Source organism: Nymphaea colorata, chromosome 5, assembly GCF_008831285.2.
Source record: "Nymphaea colorata isolate Beijing-Zhang1983 chromosome 5, ASM883128v2, whole genome shotgun sequence".
Classification (NCBI taxonomy): domain Eukaryota; kingdom Viridiplantae; phylum Streptophyta; class Magnoliopsida; order Nymphaeales; family Nymphaeaceae; genus Nymphaea; species Nymphaea colorata.
The window spans coordinates 23,456,358-23,479,812 of NC_045142.1; the positions used below are offsets into that span (position 1 = coordinate 23,456,358).

At 38.6% G+C, this 23,455-nt stretch overlaps 1 protein-coding gene across 2 annotated transcripts; it reads left to right on the forward strand.

Annotated features, from left to right (window-relative positions):
* On the forward strand, positions 1 to 12,435 carry LOC116255012 (uncharacterized). Of its 2 annotated transcripts, none has more exons than XM_031630703.2 (8): positions 1 to 147; positions 2,285 to 2,586; positions 8,092 to 8,161; positions 8,428 to 8,483; positions 10,816 to 10,891; positions 10,977 to 11,013; positions 11,674 to 11,788; positions 11,995 to 12,435. In XM_031630703.2, exons 1-8 carry the CDS (start codon positions 136 to 138, stop codon positions 12,218 to 12,220), a joined length of 894 nt encoding a protein of 297 aa, XP_031486563.1. In that variant the 5' UTR covers positions 1 to 135; the 3' UTR covers positions 12,221 to 12,435. The 2 variants fall into 2 exon arrangements, with proteins under 2 accessions (XP_031486563.1, XP_031486564.1); XM_031630704.2 differs by having other exon boundaries at positions 103 to 230.
* The last annotated feature ends 11,020 nt before the right edge of the window (positions 12,436 to 23,455 follow it).

The window sequence follows — 23,455 nt, forward strand, 5'->3', positions numbered from 1 at the left end:
TTCGCGTCCACCTTCCGCGGAACATAGTGTTCCGCCGATCTCTCTCTCTCTCTCTCTCTGTCCGTCTCTGCCTCAGCACTTTCCCCCCCTATTTTTTGTTGTCGGAGAAGGGCGAGACTCTGGCGGATCTTCGACATGGAAGAACAGGTATCTCTCTCCTCTATGTCTCCTTAGGATTCCTGGGTCTTTCTTAACGGCGTCCGAGCGACTGTTAGAGGCAATCAAGTTCGGTTCGTTTCTCTCATTGCTTCCTTCCATGTTTTTCCGAGATTTCTGGGAATTTTTAAAGTTGAAGATTGATTCGATTTGATTAGTCGGTTTTTCATACTCATCGAGAGGCAATCAAAGTTTCGTTCTGCTCCGTCTCTTTCTTTCTCATTTCATCGATGGGAGCTCCCGTTGTTGGGGTTGCCTGGGGACTTCGTGCGTGCCTTTATTATCTTTTGGGTTCCTTGTTTATTTTTCTCTCTTCAATTTGAATTTTAATTTCATACTTTTTCCACGTTCTTAGATCGTAAGACATCAGATTGTTGGTGGTGGTTGTTGGGGATCGCTGCTGCTGGTTGTTGCTTGTTTGTTTTTAATGTTTGAAGTTTGAACCTTTTTTCATTTCATTCTCAACGGTCTGCACGCTTTACGATTAGCCTTCTGGTTGAGTTTGAGTTTGGATTCTGAGTTTTTTCATGGACTCGCTGAATTTGCAACTGAAAATCATGGATTTTGTGAGCTTGAACCTTGATCGATTTAGCACAACTGATGAATTTTGCTATATCATAAATTTCAACTTCCTGCGATTGGTTACTTATCTTTCTGGTTGTTTGGTGTTTGTTTTTTTAAAAGTAGACCCTTTTGTTTATGGTTGAGCACCCCTTGCATGATCTGCAAGCTAGAACCTTCTACTGTATTTTTTTTTTTTTTTTTTGGTGATAGCTGTAATTGACAACTTACTGTATTAGTCAAATTGATCTTCTGAGCAACATTTTAAATAGCATCACTGATTTCAAATCACTTTCTTGATAATTGTTGGTTGGATAGTGTTCGGATGTCTTTATGGTCAATTGTTAGTAACTCTCCTGAATTTTTTTCTTCTGCTATAGTGGTGGTTGTGGGTCATTTAGAAGGAAACATTTAAAACTCGTTTACTTGGTTGTGTTTCCTTTGAGATCTGTTAGGACACAACAGTAGGTCCAGAAAAGAATCATGGAGTCGCTTGTTTGATATAGATAACTGGTATCACATAAGATTGCCAATGCAAGCTGTAGGGTATTTACTTTTGTCCTGTTCTCCCATTCCTTTCATATGTTTCTTGGTTCTATATCGTTCTGTTACTCTTAAAGTTGAAGCCGATTGTTTTTTATTTTGATTAATATGCATTTTTCTCATTTTATCTTTTGCAATGTAGGGCACGCGATTGGCTCTAGAGAGCAATATTGTCTCATACTTGTTTATCTCTAGAAATAATTTGTGTGGCTTAGACATTTCCTAAAATCTTAATAATGCATGGACTTGTGAGCTGATGTTCTAGATAAAACTGGATTAGCATTGAGAGGGTAATCAATAATCATATTTGCTGAACTTGAGAAGTATTAGTCAGTCTGATGCTAGACTTTCTTTGTTGCACTATTCGGTAGATCTATGTGGCTTTAGCCTTTCTTGTGCTTATCTCGTGCCTTTTAGTTTCATGCCCCTGGTGGCACAAAAAATGTTGTTTCTGTTCGTTTATCATTCTAATGCTAGATTTTTGTCTCTGTTCCTTTAATTATTCAAATTTTATAAATTAGTTGGTGGGTTCTAATAGGTTGTTTTCTTAATAGACACCTTCATTACATTATACTGAGAAACACCCTATTAGTTCTTCTATTAGTCATCTTAAGGTTAGCCCTAGTTGAAATATAACCATAGCTAGAATCACGTTGAAGTAAGAAAACTATCCCCATTATCGAATGCTTCCCTTTCTGTCTCAATCATACCATGTGTGCTGATGCACACAAAATTTTGAGGTCAATTTTTGGTATGCACAGCTATAGGATAGAAACTTTGATGAAGCTGCATTTTTGTGATTTTCCCCCAGTTCACCATTTCTTGTCCAATTATTTCAAGCTGTCAATATTGAGGCTAAAAATGTGGAACTGTTATTAACCTGAGAAGGTGTTCTGGATGGTTTGACAACACATAGGTGTGCCTAAGATTGTTTTTGACTATGGCAAATGAGAATGGTTTATCTGGGAAAACTTATTGTAGTTTCATGATGAATGAAGTTGTTGGTTTTCTCTTCTTGCACTAGATTCCACACATGGCAGATGGAGAGGTGGATGAGGTCGTTGAGGCAGTTGAGAAGTTAAAAAAGGAGTGGGATAACACACTAAATGAAATGGTTGAACATGTGAGGGAAATAGAGGGATATGGAAAACCAGGAAAGGAGGCATTAAATACTCTTCCACGCTTGAACGCTGCAGTTCAGGATGGTTTGTCACTGTTAAGATCTCTGCAGTTTAGGCTTGATCTACTCTCTGAGCAGCTTCCAACTGAAGAAGAGATAAATTCAGCAAAGCTCACGTTGAAGTCCTGGAAAGATCAATGCAACAGGTTTCTTATTCTTTTAATTCCTTCTTTCATGCAATAACTAGAAAATACATAAATTATTGGGACATTCTTCTTTTGTTGGAGCTTTTTAACACATACGCATACACGTACATGCACATCACATGGTACATGTACAGATGGATGTTCAAGTAGTTGAAGAAATAGTACAAGTCTTTGATCATTCCATTCACTTTGTTTTAAAGAATTGCTAAAAGAATGCTTAGAAGTTTTGTAGTTATCTTGTATCACCGTAATGTGCCCACTAATCTTACATGTGTGTGTGTGTGTGTGTGTGTGAGAGAGAGAGAGAGAGAGGTGGGCTGCACGTCCAAGCAAGAGAGAGATGAAAGAGAGCAGCAACAAATGACCTCTGCCTCTTGTTATCATTATATATTAATCAAAATTTAGGGTACATCATCAAATACACAAAATAACAATAAGATTTACAAGTATGCCACCGCCCATGATGTGTTGGGCGTGTGGATCAAATGGGTCGGGTCTGGGTGACCCGATCCATATGTACAAACTTAACAACCCCCCTCAAGTTGTGCATGGGGTTTGATCATGTACAACTTGTTTTTCAATTCCCAGAAATGGTGCCCTGGCCCCTGTGAGTCCCTTGGTAAAAAGATCAGCCACTTGTTCAGACGTAGATATATAAGTGGGAACAATCTCATCTTCCGCAACCTCTTGACGAATGAAGTGTTGAACAATCTCTATATGCTTAGTGCGATTATGTAGAACAGGATTGAAGGCAATCTTGATCGCGCTTTGGTTGTCACAAAATAGAGATGACTGAGCAACGGGAAGAGAAAGTTCCCCAAGCAGATGACGTAACCAGGAAGCTTCAACTGTGCCTGCAGCCATTGCCCTATATTCTGCCTCAGTGCTAGATCTTGCAACTGCACGCTGTTTCCTGCTACTCCAACAAATAAGATTGGAATCAAGGAAGAGACAATAACCGGAAACTGATCGTCTGTCGTCTGGATCACCTGCCCAATCTGCATCAGTATAAGTGGAAATGTTGTGGCCATGCAAAACAGTTGACTGTCTTGTGTAGATGAGTCCATCCCCAAGAGTAGCCTTAAGATAACGCAAAATACGTTTGGTAGCATCCATATGCCCTTCTGTGGGTGCATGCATAAACTGAGAGACTTGATTCACAGCATATACTATGTTTGGGCATGTAAAAATGAGATATTGCAACATGCCAAATATACTCCGATAGAAACTAGGATTTGGGTATGCATCACTCCCATCAGATGCATTTAATTTTGTGTTGAGAACACTAGGTGTATTTATGGGCTTGCAACTTGTCATACCTGCCCTATCCAAAATATCAAGAGTGTATTTATGTTGTGTAAGGGTTAATGTGCCACCTTTTCTATCAAGCTCAACAGCCAAGAAATACCGTAGTTCGCCGAGATCCTTCATCTTGAATTCTTGTTGCAATACCTCTTTAACATATGATATATGACATGAAGAGTTTCCAGTAAGAACTATGTCATCTACATATATAAGTAGCCAAGTGGTAACTTCACCTGAATGATAGATGAATAAGGAATGATCAAGTGAACTTCTGAGGAAACCAGCCTGTTGTATATGGAGGGAAAATCTATCGAACCATGAACGAGATGTTTGCTTAAGCCCATATAGTGATTTTTGTAATTTGCACATCCATTTGGTTGGATCATTGGAAACATATCCTGGAGGTTGTTCCATATAAACTTCTTCCTTTAGAAAGCCATGAAGAAAAACATTTTTAACATCCAACTGATATAAATTCCAACCATATGAGACAGCAAGAGAGATGATGACCCGGATCGTTCCCATCTTGATGACTGGACTGAAAGTCTCATCATAATCTTCCCCGTACTACTGAGTGAAGCCTGTAGCCACAAGTCGAGCCGTATATCTATCAATGCTTCCATCAAGTTTATACTTGAGTTTGTAAACCCATTTTGAGCCAACTACGTTCTTACCATCTGGACGAGGAACAATCTCCCATGTTTGACATTCATTTAAGGCAGCCATTTCTTCATTCATGGCCTTGATCCAATGTTTGCTTTTGCACGCTTGCTCATAGCATTTTGGCTCCACCTTTTTGTTCAATTCTGTCATGAAGAGCTGAAAATCTAAAGAAAAATTACCATAACTTACCCATCTATCAATAGGGTGCCGCACACGTTCTGATCTACGTGGACAAGTAGTGGCAGTTTCTAGATCAACTGGAACTGATCGTCGATTATACACCATTCCTGAAAACCGATTAGGTGAAGTCATGCTCATGTTGTTGGTCTGAGTAGATGAATGTATGTTGTCCATCTGAGTGTTTGTGGCTGTCTCGGGCTCATCAATAGTTTTGTCACTTTGTGCCTGGTGTGTATCAGCTCTTTGGTCTAATATTTCAGCATTCAGCCATGAGTCATATACATCATTTTTAACATTAAGTGTTGCATGTGGCTCCTTTATATCATTCAACCTGAGCTCATCAAAAATAACATGTGAAATATGCACACGTCCAGTTTTTGGATTGTAACAGCGATAGCCTTTATAATTTTCTGCATAACCCATAAATCTACACATGACAGCTCGATCTTGAAACTTATTTCTCAAAGAAATATTAACATGAACATAACAGATGCATCCAAAAACACGTAGCTCATCATAATGTGGTTGTTCTTGATGTAAAATAAAGAATGGAGATTTTCCTTCAAGCAGGATAGTGATAGTCGATTAATAACTTGAACAGCAGTATGGAAGGCTTCAGCCCGTAAAGTCATGGGCACATCAGTGTTATGCATCATATTGAGAACACTTTCAACTATGTGCCTATGTTTTCTTTCAGCAATACCATTTTGTTGTGGTGTGAGGACAGGAAATCTGTCTAGTGATCCCATGATTTAGTAAGTACTCAGTGAATTCATTTGAAATGAACTCACCACCACCATCACATTGGAAATGCACGATATTACTAGAGTATTTGTTTTGAACCAAAGCGTGGAATTGGGTGAACAAGCGGAAAACTTCTAATTTGCTTTTCATGAAGTGGATCTAAGTGTAACGAGAATAAGAATCAATGAAAACAACATAATATTTACTCCCGAAAGAGGAAGAAATAGGAGCAGACCCCCAAACATCAGAATAAATGATGTCAAATAATTTTGAAGCTCGCTTATTTATTGATTGAAAAGGAAGAGCATGACTCTTACAAATATGACAACTTGAGCACATGCTAGACTCAATGACAGGACTTAGACTGGACTTTTGTAATAGTCCGTCTGCAACAAGACTTTGAATGAAAGACCGACTACAATATGCTAAACGGCTGTGCCAAAGAGATGGCATATCATACTCTGTGATATTGACTTCACTATGACTGGGAAAGGATGAATCTGAAACACAAGACTTAGACACTCTTGGAGCTTCTTCAATGACGTACATGTCTCCTTTGCGAACACTCTCAGCGAATGTCTTATTGGTTCGAGCATCCTTAACATAAACAGAAGAAGGAGTAAACTCAACAGAGGAATGAGTATCATCAATAAGCTTTGACACAGAAATGATATTTTTCTTGACATTTGGAACAACAAGAACATTCTTTAAAGGTATTGAGGAATGAGCCATGGATAAGTGTGCATTTCCAATATGTGATATTTTGTGATGGGAACCGTCTCCTATGACAATTGAGCCTTTAGCTAAATAAGGGAGAGCACTAGAAAACTTACCTGCGTCACCAGTTACATGAGCCGCAGCACTAGAATCCACTTACCATTGTCCTTCCTCATTTTGCTTGAGATTGATTTTAGACAACACTGTCATTAGAATCTGCTGCACATCAGGGGAAATGTTCGATGCCGCAGTCATGTTCGAAACAGATGACCCTGCTGCCTTATTGTCTCGCCAGACCTGTTTTCCCTTGTTCTGTGGGTTATGCCAACATTCTGACTTCACATGACCTCTCTTATTGCAATAAAAACAAGTAGGTATCCTTCGTGGTACATTTGCCTGTGCATTTGTGTTAGGTGTAGGAAGGATACCTCTCCCCATCCCTGTCTGTGAGTTCCAAACTCTTGGACGACTTCCTTGTAAAGCATGGGTCCCAGTGACCAATACATTGTGACCGCCAGAATGAATTAATTCATGTCGTTGTACACGACTTGCTTCATGTTGAATCAACTTTGATTTCAAGTCTTCAAAAGAGGGAAGAACAGACAATACCTCTAAAGCAGTGCAGAAAACATCAAAATCTGACCCCAATCCACTCAAAGCCTGTTGTACCTTGTCCTTGTTACTGATTGGATGCCCTATGATGGCAAGATGATCGCTAACATTTTTTATCTCATGTATATATTCCAAGACTGAACGTGTACCTCGCTTGATATCTTGAAATTGCTTCTCGAGTTGTAGAAATCTCGCTTCTGATATTTGAGAATATGCGGTAGCAAGTATATTCCACAACTCAAGTGTTGAAAGATCATCATCAACACCCACCAAAACTTCCTCTGATAGTGTGGAGGTGAAATAAGCAACGAGCGATTGATCATAAGCCATCCACATCTCATATTCAAGATTGATTTCTGCAATAGCCTCTTGAACTTGCCCTGCAGCATTCTTCACCTCTCGCATAATCCATTCAGGTGGCGCAGGTGTGGTTCCATTGAGATGTCCATAGAGACGGTGACTCTTGATGAACAGGACTATTTGACGTTTCCATGTCAAATAATTGGTATGATTTAGCTTTTGTGAGATAAGTTGGGAGAGGAAATTGGACGACAAGATGCTGGAATTGCGGTGGGGATCCATAAATGCAATAATCAGAAAATAGGGGAAAAATAGAAATTTTGAGATTAGGGTTAGGTGGCTGACGGTAGGATAGATTAGGGAGACAGTAGGATTAGGGCAGATGGTAGGGTTAGGGCCGATTAGGGTAGACGACAGGATTAGGGAAGATTAGGGCAGAAAATTTGGGGATTAGGGTTAGGGCAGAAATTTGGGGATTAGGGTAGAAAATAGAGATTTGAGGATTAGGGCAGAAAAGAAACAACGATTAGGCATAAATTAAAGATTCTTACCGAACATTCTCAGTGGCAAAACCTGGCTCTGATACCATGTAAGATTTTGATATCTAATACAGGAGGAAGAAAGAAGTGGGCTGCACGTCCAAGCAAGAGAAAGATGAAAGAGAGCAGCAACAAATGACGTCTTCCTTTTGTTATCATTATATACTAATCACGATTTAGGGTACATCATAAAATACACAAAATAACAATAAGATTTACAAGTATGCCACCGCCCATGATGTGTTGGGCGTGTGGATCAAATGGGTTGGGTCTGGGTGACCCGATCCATATGTACAAACTTAACAACACACACAGACACCCACCCACCCACCCACACACACACACACACACACGCACAAAAACAAACATGTTTGCACATGCATAGCACCACCTTTACTAATTTATGTGGCAGAAAAATGAAGTATTCATTTTATCATGCTTCCAGTTTGCGTTTGAGCCTAAGGAATGCTAATTTGGAAGCTAAAGCCAATATGCGGAAAGCTGCTCAGGCCGAGGTAAAAAGAACAGCTCCTTTTTTTTTGTTCTCTCTGTCATTTCTTCTTTTTCAGTGTGATTTCAGTGTACAACCCTCTCCTTTTTGTGTACAATGCAGTGCTGTTGATGCAAAAGTGCTTTTCTTTGCAAATTGAATTTTATGATTTGACACTCAAAAAAGAGAAGCATGCTTATGCTTGTGGTTGCTTAATATTATCTACTTATAGTGATCGCTACATTTTTCTCCTACTTTTCTGTCAGTGAAGGGGTTATCTTTCGGTTGCAGAGGGAACTCTTATTAGGAGGTGGAGAGGAATCTACCATTCGTAGGCGCAATTTGCAGTATGGTTCAGGCTTGGCATCAAATCTCGAGAACAAGAATTTACCTTTTTAATGCCATGACATTGACTATCATGTGCTTTGAAACTTTCAACTTCTTTTTAGTACCTTTCCTGCTGCAGGAGACTTTCTTTGGCTTCTCACTGTATGGTTGACATACTTATCTCTATTGCTGAGAGCTTTTAACTGTTAAAACTTCCTTCCATGAAAGAAGTTTGGTTTACTGGATGGAGCTTTGGCTGTCAAGAAAGCAGTCAGAGTTCAATCCTGAAAAGCCATTTATTGTGCATGCCAAGCACGCAGAGGCCCTTGGAGAAAGGGTACTAGCCTCTGGAATCCCAGATTTTACGTTGCTGGGAATGTTTGGTGTACTGGATGGAGCTTTGGCTGTCAAGAAAGCAGTCAGATTTCAATCCTGAAAGGCCATTCATTGTGCAAGCCAAGCATGCATAGGCCCTTGGGGCAAGGGTAGTAGCCTCTGGATTTTACACTGCTGAGAATGCGATTAAGTCTCACTGTCGGGGTGTGGTCTCTTTGTACCAGAAATGAGAAAAATGTTAAACATTTCTAAGAATTGTCTGCTACTGGACAAGTTGTTGTTGTCACCCTGATTGTGAAATTTGCTAAAAGTTCATTTTACCACTTGAAACATAGATCTACAGCTTTAGCTTTCACATAATGTTTTCACTGAAGAAGAATGGAGGCTCTGTCTCCCTCTCTCTTTATATATATATATATATATATATATATATATATGCTAATTGTTTTAGCAATAATTAACTTAAAAGGGGTAAATGACTTTTCAACAAAAAGAATTTGCACATGGAGACCGATCAAAGAAGCTCATGCAAGGCAGCTGATTGGACCAATGATGATGGCTTGGAACAGCAAAATAAAATTTATTTAATTTCAGAACTTTTATTCTCTAGGATTTCTTTCAAATGGAAAGGATATTTGGTTTCAAAAGTTCATATTCTTCAGTGAATGTGAAGATTCCATTGTTTACAAAAATATTGTGTTTCTATAGGAATCCTAGTATTACACAGGTGACTATATTGCCATAAATTCACAAAGCTTGAGGCCTTTGTGTCATGCACTATATTGATGCCAAGGACAGGATTTTCTTTTTTTCTTTCTGTTTTTTTGGTTTCTGATAATCCACTGCTGCAGTTTTCATGTCTTCTCTCCTGTTCTCTTATATATCTACAAGGGCATGTCTTATCCAATGAGGAATTCCATTTGCAAGTTATAGTTAATTCATTCATCCTCTTCAACTTCCTTTATGTTTCAAGCTATGCTTTTTCATCATAATCTTTGCAGTTAAATCTCTTGAAGTTTTGTCCATGAACTCGTCTTATATCTCAAATGCTGATTCAAGTGCAAGCATGCACTTCAAGTTTTATGGAGTATTCTACAACTTAGCCATTAGTTATCATGTCTCTTCATGGGAATCCTTGGGGTAATTGCACCTTAAATTTGGAAGCATAAAGGATCCATAGCATTCCAGGATCCAGCTACGTCATTCATCCATATGGCTGTGTTTTTATAATAGAGCGTTGCAAACATATGCTTTTCTGTTGTTTCTTCAACATTGTCCTAGGTTGAAACTGAGTGAATGGGCATCATGTTTTGGCTATACTCCTTCCTCTGAGTTATGCTCAGCCCTGTTTGGGCTTTGACAGCCTGTATCATAAGCAACATATCTGCACACCTGCCTTGTTAGCCCAACCAGACAGACAATAGCCTAGGTTACTAGGCTGGCTGAACATAGGTGGCCAAATGAAGTTATTATTTTTTAATGTTTATCTTTAGGAATATGAATGTTTTCATTATTCTGTCTATTACTACAATGACTGAAGCGGGGACCTTTAAACTTGTGCTGATTTATTTATTAGTAAATTCTTTCATCTTCTTCTTTTGTTCATATCAGATGACTTTTATAGTTTGGATCCACTTAACTCTTCTATGTTAAGGCTTTTTATGCTCATCCATTGATGTGCATCTATTATGTTTAACGGTACTAAGCAACAAAGATAGTCTTATGCCAGCTTTACCATGGAAGGAAGATAATGCAAGAAAGGAAATCATCTTGTTTAGATTAAGATTAAGCCACTGATTTTCTAACTCTATAATGGGCGGAAAATATATTATTGACCTCATGTACAACCTTAAGTTTGCAGGGACAAATACATGGGTTCGTACTGCCATAGCATAATAAAAATATTTTTTCATTTCCTGATGTCTGCTGTTGTGACATGATTACTATCCGTTATTCCATGTATGTGATTTGTCATTTTTTTCTCTATTCAAAACTTTAATTTTTATTATGTATCAGGACAAAGGCTGGAATGACATCTGCTGCTGAAAGCATCACTGAAAGTCTTCGCCGCACTCGGCAACTGATGGTTCAGGTTACTTAGCTATCATTGTGTTTTCCCAGCTCAATAATTTTGATTTTGTTACATCTACATGGGGTAACTTGTGGATGGTTAACAGGAAGTGGAGAGAAGTGCAAACACACTGATGACATTTGGTAGGTCTATTTGCTTTATGCTTGCAGAAATGCATCTCTTGTTCCTTTTTGTTTCATTGTCTATTTAGTAAAACCTGCAGAAATCCCATCAGACCAGAATCCTTCAGCAGGAGGTGGTTTTTCTTTCACCTAGTGCTGGCTATCGAGAAATGCTCAATTGCATTTTATTTATTAGTCAGGTTATATCGTTTTCTGGCGACACTAGTGAAACATGTTACTAGAATTTGAAAGTTAAGTCGTTGCCGTAAAGAGAACCTTGCTACAGTGAGATTACCGTGTTGAGCTGTGTCTACCTAAGGTCCTAAAGACACCTCCGACATGCACTTGTGCAGGCATGCACCAATATAAAAGGAGTGCACATGCGGATGACAACCGTGCAGAAAATAAGAGATGCTAATGAAAGAACTGAATGTTCTATGTCATAAAACTTGTCCTCTCATTGGAAGTCCAAAATCCATGCGTAAAATTTTACTTGTGTGGTGAATGCATATGCTAGAAACATGCAAGTTTTGAAAAGCACTGTTCCATCAATGAATTTTTGTGGCAATGATACTAAATAAATGCAGATACCTGGAATAGTAAATATATAAATTCGTAGATTCGCATAAATTCATGCAATGGTTAAGGATGACATGGTTGTTTTTTGCTTCTCTTATCTAGACAATTCGACCAGCGTATTGAGAAAGGCAGAAGGTGAATATAAGGGTCATCGATCTTTGCTGATGCGAACTAGAAACCTCCTTTCCACTATGCAGCGCCAAGATATCATTGAGAGGTAAACTGGTGCATTTCCAATGAACATGACACCATAGGGTGTAAGCTCATATGCACAGATTTAGATTTTAGTGAGGCCTTTATTCAAGATGGAATCATATGATATGACCACCCAAGATCCGCTTTGGACCTGGTCTGTACCTGGTCTGTGGGTCACCTTTAATTAACAGCATTTTCTAGTTGCTCATTCAAGCCGCTTTTGGACAGGATAATTCTGGTTGTTGGTTTTCTCTTCTTCGCGTCTGTTGTGCTCTACATCTTCACCAAGCGTATTGGATTGCTGAAGCTGCAGAGGAAACTTTCATCTGCTTTTTTGAAGGGCTCAGGTCATGAATCGACAAGTTCTCAGATGACAACAAAAGCAGCTGATGGTTTGAGTCCACCTTCTACAGAGGGAACACTTCCATTAAGACAGACACATGACGAACTCTAGGAGCAACGTGATATTCTTTTTTAACCCATCCGAGGAATGTAAATCTCTATGTTTAATACGCCAATCTTTTGTTTGATCTCTCTCCCAACTTTTTCTTGATGTGATCTTAGTCACCCCAAAGTCCCTTTTCATAGTACACTTGGGCGTTGATTTTCTTTCTGCTTTGCACATTCTTGAATCCCATCACCAATGATAATATACCTTTTCTTTAATAATTTGCTTCCCTGCTTCCGTCTCGCATGTCGCTTCTCGTGTAACCTGTCCATTTACTGGTGACTGGTGCTTTGTATTTTTGGAGTCTCAAACTGATGCCTCTTCATGTAACTTCCATTCTACCGTGCGTGCAAGGTGGAAATGTCCTATATATCCTCTGTCTATTCAGAGCCAGACGCAGTGTGATATATATATATATATATATAGGGGGAGAGAGAGAGAGAGAACAAGTGGATTTCTACGGCCAGGATTTGGCCATAGAATCCCAGAAGACCCTCCCAAACACATGGGGGCATGCATGAGTTAAGGCCGTCTTGTTTGAAATCAGCTTGGTTATACTTGTGATTGGATGATTATTTTTTATTTTGTATTGTTGAAAACCATTGCACAATGTCTATTTAGGATGACAAATTGCTTGGTTATGATTTTTTAACAACTACAAAATGCATCTTTTGTGACAAATTTGTAGGAAAAGTCCTATGCTTTGCGAGTGCGTGCTTTGCACAAAGCACTCTCAAAGGTCACTAGTTTTTTTTTTTTTCAAATTTTATATATATATATATATATATATATATGAAGGCTGCTTCATCAAAATTGGACTTTTAGCACATTGAGCACAGTGATGTGTTGGACTGTTATCCAAAACCATTGAGCGGAAGGTGCTATTTCGCCAGTCTTCTCGCTTTTCTCTATCAAACAAAAGCTTCCGGTGACTATTGTTTAGCATAGGGCTAGAGGATTTAGAGGGAATACATAGAGTTAGATAAACGTCACATTCAATATTAAAAGGGATGTCCTCTTGGAACTCTAGAGGCATTTTCATATGATATCCATGGGTTGGCCTTAGCGTTGATGGAACAACTAACAACCGCTGCCAAAAGAATAGGAAATTTCCTCTCCTTACTTTTTCCTGTTTTTGTTTTTGTCTGCAGATGGAGTTCTATCTTGACCTTTTTTACCTTCATTCAAAGAGGTAAAGAAGGAAGTTTCAATCACCGTCAAGCGGAGACAAGCTCAAGTACTTGTCGGGGGTGAAACCAGAAAATTTATGTGAAGAGTTAGGCATACAGGAGAAGAAGTTATGACAATAAATGAGAAGCTAAGGCTCCCTCCCTTTCCATTTAAGGCTGTGTCTGCTTGCTCAGAGGGCTGATGGCCATGAGAATGGAATCGGGGACTCGCCTTCTTCCACCATTCCCTTTGTTCTTAGGATCTAGAGCTGCATTTGCTTTCACATAGGCATAATGCCCATAAGAATTGATCAGGGTCTAGGCGTCTAGCCTATACATACACTTCAATTTTTGAGGATTTGAGTATTGATCTTTAACTAAGAAACAAAAATGAACCCATCAAGCGTAACACAACCACGTAGCAAGGTGGCTCACACTCAAGGGGTTCGAGGTTCGAATCTCGTGGTTACTATCATGCTTTGCTATGTCATTCCTTTAAGCTACAAAAAGTAGTAAGCACAACACTCGAGTTAAAAGATGTACCATAGGTTCACCCAACCCCAATGTAAGCCCAAAATCTTCAAGGCATAAGGTATAGTTATGGTGGTTTTACGTCGAAGATAATTTCCTCTAAGTAAACAATTTTAAAAAATGATACAATTTGATTGAAGCAATGTTTAATGAATTTTTGAAATCCCGCAAACTCAAGGGCAGGAAGGGATCCCTGTCCTTTAACATTGCACAATCCCATAGGTAGACAAGATGATCAGATCCACAGTTAAAATTGTGCAAGCGACTCCCTCAGATTCAATGTAGAAAGCAGAAGCCCGTTCAATCCTTCCTTGGTGCACAAAAAAGTGGCTCAACTTTTTTGGGTCTAGTCCTGATTTGCCTGATGAGGAACCCCACCATGCAGACCGGCCCACAAAGTGGGTCCAGGTCTATAACCTACCTGGCTCACAGAGTGGGATCCAGGGCTAGAACCTATCTGGTCATGTCTATGAGCCCATGTCAAATCAAGTGCACAGTGCCAAAAGAGCCATGCTTCATTTGGTATACAAAGCACCCTTTAAAAGTACTCACTCTGATCATGAAATTTCCTACGAAGATTGCAAATTTTGTAGTAGAATCTAAAACTTGTTGCAGATTTACCTTTCATCTCTTCAAGAGGGCAGGTCTGGATCTGTGATCCAAATTCCAAGATTCTTGAAACCATGAGATCCTAGAGCATCCCTTCTTTCACATGCTCGGGTTCCTTGAAGATCATCTTGGGATTCCTGAAAATATGCCTGTTTACATGAAGACAAAGCCACTGGTATTGGCATCATGAATCATGGACCTTTGGCGAGGCTTCGTAATGGTAATATGATGATGAGAAAATCATGATATTTCCCAAAGAGTCATACTTTTTACTTTAGCGATGTTTAGGCCATAATGCAATTTTTTTTTTCAATTTTCATGGTAGTCCTGTCGAATACATACATAATATATGTCTAAATTGTATGGACAGTAACTAAAAAACCAAAGAAACCTTTGGATTTTTCATAGCCAACCTAAAAATGAGACTTGAACATTTTTTGAGTGAGCAAGAGATTAACAATCCACTGCTCGGAAAAGAAGTTTGAAGCCTCGCTCTGCCCCCAAGGTCTTGGGCTACGTCGAAAGTTAGTAAACGATCCTACTTTTATAGTTTAAGGGAGTAGCACCTATGAGAATTGAACTGGCAGTGTGCCTTTTATACGCTTGTCTGCCTGACCAACTATGCTATGTCTTTTAGGGCGAGACATATACATTTTCAAGACATGTACATTTTCAAGTAAGAATCTTTTCAAGGATTTTAGCGAGACGTACATTTTCAAGACATGTACATTTTCAAATAAGAATCTTTCCAAGGTTTTTAGGAAGCTCACCCTGAAAATTATTCAAAATCTCCTAGTAGTTCATAATTTTTTCGTTAGCATTATCTCCAGATCCTAAACTTGATATAACTTCCTAAAAATTCTCCAATCTTGTCAAACCTTCATATATAAAATTGAGGGGTTGACATCATCTGTGGACTAATTTTTTGGAGTTGAAGATTGTTGAGGAAAAACTGCAGGAAAGAAATCGTTATGATTACTAGCCATGTTTCTAAAAAAGAAAATCTAACAGATGCAGTCTAGTCCTGTTGACATACAAAACTAAGAGCTATGATTGAATTCGATTAAATAAATTGAACTCTGAAAGCGATGATTACCATGTTGGCAGTGTTAAGTTTTCAATTAAGATATCCAAAGTAATCAAGGATTATTTTTGAAACCCACCCACCAGCCTCATTGTCATCTGCTTTATAAATTACCAAAATAAATTCACCAACTTATGAGTTTTTTTGTTTAAAAAACTAGAAACACATTCAGATGCTCTCTCTCTCTCTCTCTCTCTCTCTCTTTGTTCATTGAAATGTTTTCCATATGCATTCAATGGGAAGAGAGCTAAGCACAAAACTCCTATTTGAAAAAGTGTGGATATAACTACCGCTCCTTTTCTACTTTAAGGAGCAAGAAGTTCTTGTGAATAATATGTTTAGCATTCAAATCAATTTGTTATGACTTCAAAACTTTATCCTATCCATTTTCCAAATAAGCCAGCCAGATCTTGGTTCACAACTGTACCCAGCTCTTCTAGCTTAGCTTGCTCGAGCCCAGTTCATATTGATGCCTATTATTCGGTTTGAAAATCGGCTTGGTTGCGGCTGAGCCTTTGTGGTCATAGTGTTTCATCACCCATAGAGGTTGATTTTTCACATGCCAACATATGTACAATCAGTTTCCATGGTTGGCATGCTTGCACTAAAAGACATGCAACAAAATACAGTTAGCTCAGTACTGTGGGAAACTTTGATTTGATAGATGAGAATCACTACTTAGTTGACATGAAAATTCACCAAAATTTTGTATCTCTTGTTACTGATTTAGGAGACCGCAGTCATACTTTAAGGAGCCTGAGTGCGGAGAATGGAGATTGAGTTGCTTTATTATTAAAATAAAAGTACAAAATTGGTGTTTGTACACATGTCCCCGAGATCAGTGAAGATTTCAGTGTGGAGAATTTGATGCTTTTTTGGACTTTTTGGGATTCATGTATGTGTTCTTGTACTACAGTGTTTAGATCCAAACAGGCTAGTGCAGTAGCTCAAGCTAGGGAGCCATGCAAACTGTAACAGTTTCTGATAAAAAAGCAGTGAATCCTGGTGTTCTCTCTGAACTTGTTTGAGATTAAAGGAAATGGTTGTGGAAGAACTTAGAGGTTGATTGATTGCAAGAACAATTCTTGCAGGCACATGCTGCATCAAACAAGAGATGCGAAGAACACACAGAAAGTGCTTTGGAAGAACACTCTGTTTCTAACTAGCAATCAAACAAACTCATAAGCAATTACAGCTATCGACTTGACATGTTCTTCATAAACCTTAATCTGGCAAGGAGACGGAAGATTTTTTCTTGCCTGGAACACAATGACATAATTTTTTCTATACATCTTAAAACTTTCCAATAATACGGTGATTAATCTACAAAATTTCTTAAGCATTTGTACAGAATTGTGGTCGTTTCGACATCGACCAACCACATGAACCTGCCATTTAATCCACAGAGTTCTTGGTACACGCAGTTGCATGAAGTCCGATGCGACAAGCACTAGTGTTGGCTTGTATGGGCAATTGCACACACAAATTCACACAAATTGCTTATTTAGGTCTAAAATTTGAAGTATTTGTGCTCCTTAGCGAGAAATTTCTAGCTCTGCCACTGTCGGCAAACGCTCCATGTACTTCTCCGAGGTCGATTTAAGACCTTTCAATTGAAGAAGTTCACATGTTCAATACCCAGGATGAGTTTCTTAGCATAATCTGACAGAGGTGTCTCTCACTCCAGCTTGGCAACCATTCAAAGGAAATTAATGAGAGGAAGAAAAAAAAAAAGGAAAATTGAACCAATGAAGGTGACTTCCTAGTCACAAACTTGCTAAATCAAGATGCTAAAACGTTCTTGCAATCCCCACCATCCATTTGTTCCAGTCTAACCATCGTTCACTTAAGCTGTGGAGCCCATTATAAACATGATTTTGCGCGTGCTTTAGGGTAGTTAATCTCCACAATCAACGGCAAGTTGGTTCGATCTGCATTTATGTTTGATGGCAAACCCTAATCATATATACACCACATTAACACATTATGAAGCAACCACAAGTTGATCCTTTTTTCTTTTGTGATGCCCATTATAGTATGCTTAATTTGAATATACATTTTTTTCGCAAATATTGAAGACCAAATTGTGCAATATCACCAACTCGTTAGTGGGTCTCCTTGTTGAGATTTTGCTTAATGATGCCATATAGAATAGTTTTAATTCCAAGTTAATATGCTCCGATCTGCTTGTGGTTCGGCATAGTTTAGCTTAGGTTGCGTTGGCTTGCACAAAGGGTTGATGCCCAGAAGAATCAAATCAGGGACTGCCCTTTTATCGGTTGCTTGTCTGACCAGCTACGCCAAACCCCACGAGGCCGTATCAACTAGTTTTGTCGAGGGGAGCCACTAGAAAATCCATTTAGGTTAAGCAGCTATGGCGAGAACGTGCCCAATTGTATGTTGCTCTTATCAAAATGGATCACACTCACACAAATAAGAATCTAACTTACCACATTGAATCAATTGGGTAGTGCCAACAAATTGGACTTAGAGACAGGTTCAGATTCACATGTTCAAAATACAAAAAGTGAACTCAAATCTCGCATCTTATATGTATTTAGAGGTACATATCTGTTGAATTTGATAAGAAAATTATCTACCAAATTCAATTACAGAACATACTAAACTCTTCATATCAAACCTGACCAATCTGATTCAGATCAAATTGGAGAATGTTTGAACCATCTTGTATTCTTATGTCGATTCGAATACCAAAAACGAAACCCAGCTGTAAAATTGAATTTGGGATTTTAAAACGAAATTCATATCAAGAGGCACTTGAAGTAAGGACAATGAGGAAGATGAGACAAAGAAATAGTCTGACCTACCTCGTTTTAGGGTAGGATTAAAATACTTTATAAGGGGCTTAACTTTCAGTGAAATGCCAAAAGCAGGTTCAAATTTCATGCGGCCTCACATAGAAACCAAACCTCTCTTCAAAAATGGTAGAACACGGGCTCCCATGTTAGCCACCGAACACAAAACCCAGCTTCTGGCCTGACACAACTTCGGCTTGAAGCCGCGGCCTAGCTCATGATAAACACGCTTCAACATGCCTTGTTCAATATATATATATATATATATATATATAAACTCGGAGGTCAGGCCGGCTGGTCAATGCGCTTGCTTGGCACTTAGAGCCATATATATGCACAAGTTCCCAGCCAAACCAGAAGTACCATGTGCACAAGAGAGAGAAAGAGAGAGAGGGGCATGGGAGAAGAGAGTTGGGGACATGAAGCCATGCATCAAGGGATGCTGCTAGTAAGGGAGTACAGACCTCACATGGACTCAAGCCAAAAAAACTGAGGCCAACTCCAAGAATTTTAAATACCAATAAAGAAATGGGTAGAGAAAGAGGGGTAGGTTTGTGTCCTTGAAGTGGCCTATTATATTAATGTCATGTGTACCAGAGAACTAGCGGTTTCGCCACACATTCTACAGTATCTGTATTTGATGATTTGATGACAGGAACGAGATTTCTGTCTTTTGTTTGAATCTCTCGACAGCTCACTGTAATGGAAAGAAGGTGAAAAAAAAAAAAAGATGAATTGAAGGAAGGCCAAAGAGTCACTTTCAGGGATTACCTAGAGAGAGAGGGTTGTTTCAATTATATGGATGGATGGTAAGACTTAGAACTTAGAAGGGGATGGGCAAGCTGTAGATGGTCTTTAGTTCGAGTCTCAAGGGCGTGTCTAGTGATGGATCAGCATTCAACTCCGGCTTTTTTTTGAGATTTGACTCAGAAAAAAAGAGGAAGTTGGAATTATTATGCAGGACAAGAAAGTGGAAGGTTTTTTTGGCTCTCCACAGAGGTGGGCCAATGGATGAAAAAGTTTTTTCCGGATGATCATGATTTTCTCCGAGAACTGTAGAAGTCGGTCATTGCAACGAGGGAGGGATCAGAGAGAGATTCAGAGAAGAGTGAAGAGAGTATCAAGTTGAAATGGAGACTTCCACTATGAAAAAGAAACGTGAGACAGAAATGGAGAGGGACTAGTGATAGAGTATCAAGTTGAAATGCGGACTTCAACCATGAAAAAATTGAAAGATTGAGAGAGAGGGATGCAGGGAGCAGTAGCAAGCTGAAATAAATGCAGACTTTTGGTTGCGTTTGCCAGAGTTTCAACTATGAAACACTGGAATACGAGAATGCAAATGTAAGAGAGAGAGAGACAAAGATAATGATTTCACAAAGCAATGGTGTCTTCTATTAGTCCATAAAACTCAATATGCGAGAGAGAGAGGTTGAAACACAAACTGGTACTTTGTCAATTTACCGACTTTCTATGAGAAATTGAAACAATAATTAGCTCTTAGAGAGCGAGAGAGAGAGAGAGAGAGGAAGTCATTTTTTCCGTTAATAAGTTATAACAATCAAATACAAGACTAATGCATACCCGTTTCTGTACAAAATTCTCCTCATCATCTGTGTCAGCCTCCTCTTCTTCACTACCTGTTATGCAGAGGATCGGGGCACGAAGGTATGGACCTCTTGATGTCTGCGAAACCTCCAACAAATTCATGGGGCGCAGGCCTCCTCCCGATCTCCACCTTCCCCATCCTCACCACCTCATCGTAGCTCCCCACCACCAACTCTCTCCCTTCCACAGCAGCAAAACTCAGGAAGATCATCATCACAAGACAGGAAAACCCCAATCTTCTCTTCAAGCTAATTGCCATTGTCAATCTCCCCTTCCTTCAGAGACCAACCAACCAGAGGCAGAGTCAGAGCCAGAGACAGAGAGAGTTGCTACTTGTTTTTCATGAAGAAGAATCAAATGGGCACAAGTGTACTCTCCTTCTTTTAAACCAGAAGGGAGAGGGAGAGACAGAGAGCGTTGCTAATGAAGAACAATCAAATGGGCAGAATGGTATTCTGCTTAATTTGAATCAGAAGCGAGAGAAGAGCAATTTTGGGGAGAGAAAAAGTGGAAATGGGTGCAGATATTTGATGGGGTTGGGGATGTTCGGAAGGGAAGAGGCTCTTAAAGAGTAGCTGCTTTCAAACAGTCTAGTAACAGCTAGCGGTTTCCACGTGAAGCCAGCCGGCTGAATGCGCTTGTTTTCAATAATGACTTTTCCAAATCCAGCCTCCGATGATCTAAAAGATTGTGAAAAAGGATTTTGTTGGTATATGACTTTTCAATCCTGTTCATGTGATTGAAGGACTTGTTCATCAGGTAGGCAATGGTTTGTCAGTTTTTGGTCCAAACTGCAATAATAGGAGCACCAAAAAATGTCTCCACATTACTATTCTTTGTCCTTCCATTCTTACCATCTTGGAACTTTGACTGAAATACAAATATATATATATATATATATATATATATGTCATATTGGGTAATTAAAATTAAAATTTATCACTAAGCACAATTGCAATACGAGTATTAGCAATGATTTATGCTGCAACAATCGTTTATGGTATTTTTAACAACCATGTATGATGTTTTAAGTGACATAGGTTAAATTTGTAGCAAGACATTAAAATAAGAAATCTTATATTTGAGAAGAACTTATCTGTAATAAACTTCGTTACATAGAAGAACCAATATGTTAATATAATCCATCATGTCTCCATGTGGGCAACTGCCCTCACAAGCCCACATTTAGCTCAGCCTCTCCATAGATCCTTTTGCTAAACTCATAGTAAATAGTAATAACACATGATCTCTTTATCTCTTTCTTGGCTCAAAATTTAAAATTTGACTCTAAAAGATACTATGAGCCATTGCTAAAAGCACAATGAACTGTCACTAATGCTCTTATAAAAACTGACTTTTAGTAATAGACATATATATATATATAAATCAGCTACCTCTGTGGCTATGCAACTGTAATTTTTAAAATTTTGCGTTGCTAAAACCGTTGTACGTAGTGCATTAGCAACGTCTAGTGATGGAACACACATTTTAGAACAGTTTTTAACCCAAAAACAAAAACTACATACAACCACAGAGATAGCTGTCAGATTCAATTTTCTTAATGCTACCAGATGGTTAAATATTTAAAGTTTCATTGTTAGAAGCATTATAAACCAATGTTGAAAAACACAGTAAACCACATAATAAACCGCTGCTAATGCAACCATGGCATGGTCCATTTAGTGACGGTTGCCAACAATTTTGTCATCCGGTAACATTCGGCTGCCGGCTGATTTCAATTGCATCTCGCGGTATTATGGAGGAGTTGGACGGTTGGACAGAGAAATCCACAAATTCTGTATTTATAATGACCTTAGCTGCAGAAATAATGCATGAGATGTGGATGGGTCAGACTCTTTTGTTTGATAATGTTGACAAGTTGCTTGTACCAAGTGCGATACATTGTCTTTTCTGTTAGTAAGGAAGATGAGGTTACTAATTTTTAATTTATATTGGTTAGTGATTGGTTCAGCCTTTATTAGATTTGGATTTGGACTCAGACCCGAAACCATATTCAGATTTTATTTGTTTAAAATTGAATTCGGGTTTGACTTACATAGGATCCAATACGTATATGTAATGTGGAAATCTCTTTATTGGATTTAAGTGGGTAACACCGGCAGAATCTTAATCAGATTAACACATAATTATTTGCGTTCAATCCATTTATGTACTTAATCCCTATGGCTGCAAATTTTCTAGTTATTGTACTATAGTTGGTCTGGTGGCGCGAAGAAGATGAACTCACTCTCGATTCGCATGGTTATTATGCTCTTACACTACGTGGGTTGCAGCGCAATACTAAGATGAAGATACACCTTCTTCTCAACAGGCACTAACGCAGCTCTGGATCTTTGGGGGTGGGGAAGAGGTTCATAGTTCTCTCCTTTTATTCATTTTGATAAGAGCATATAAGGTGTGTTGCATAAAAACAAAACATGATATAATTTGATACAACTCAGGCCGGACACAACGTTAGACCCCTGAAAAAGTTGGGGTGAAACCAGAATTTTTTCATGAGGGCGGCTGAATTAAAGTTTGTAAAATTTTAACACAGGCCGAAGTATCATTTTTCAAAATTTTATATAAAACAAATAAAAAAATTTAAAATTCACATGTTTTTTTTTTTTTTAAAAAAAAAAGTTGAGTGGGGTAGGGCCCATGCAAGCCTCCCTTGGCTTCACCCCTCGGAAATAGGGAAAATGGGGGAGGGGACCTAAAGCCTTCTTTTTTAGGTAGTGGAGTGTTAACCTCCCGTCTTAAAAAACATTGTATAATGTCCATTCGCTTCGAAATCTAGTTTGAGCCATTTGAGGGGCCTTTGATATACCCATAATCATAGAATTTTAGAATCAAAATGCTCAATTTTTAAGAAATTGAAATTATTGAACAAAAGAGGTATTTTTATTTCTAGAATTGGAAAATTAAAACCTAGAATTTTGATTTGTTTTCGATTTGAAAAGGAATTATGGTTATCGAATTTTTCGTTTTTGAATCAAAATTCCAAACCATGAAACGCCGAGGAGACATTTAGTGAAGTATTTTTTTTATTTCACATTTAGCAAAGTATGTTCTTTCATTTTTGTGAAAAAACAAGACCAGAAGAGTAAGAATATTGGCATTCATAATTTTTGGTTGGTATGATTTTAAAACTAGGCAAACAATTATTAAATTTCTCTGACAAGCAAAAAGCTTTTTGTAATTGCAATTTGCTAGGATTTTAAAGCTAAGAATATTGGCATTCATAATTTTTGGTTGGTATGATTTTAAAACTAGGCAAACAATTATTAAATTTCTCTGACAAGCAAAAGGTTTTTTGTAATTGCAATTTGCTAGGAGAACCGATGTCCTGGTTGTATGCCGGAGAAGAGGCGATGCGTCATTTCTTCGTGTTCCCAGCAATGGCGCCATTAAAATACAGAGC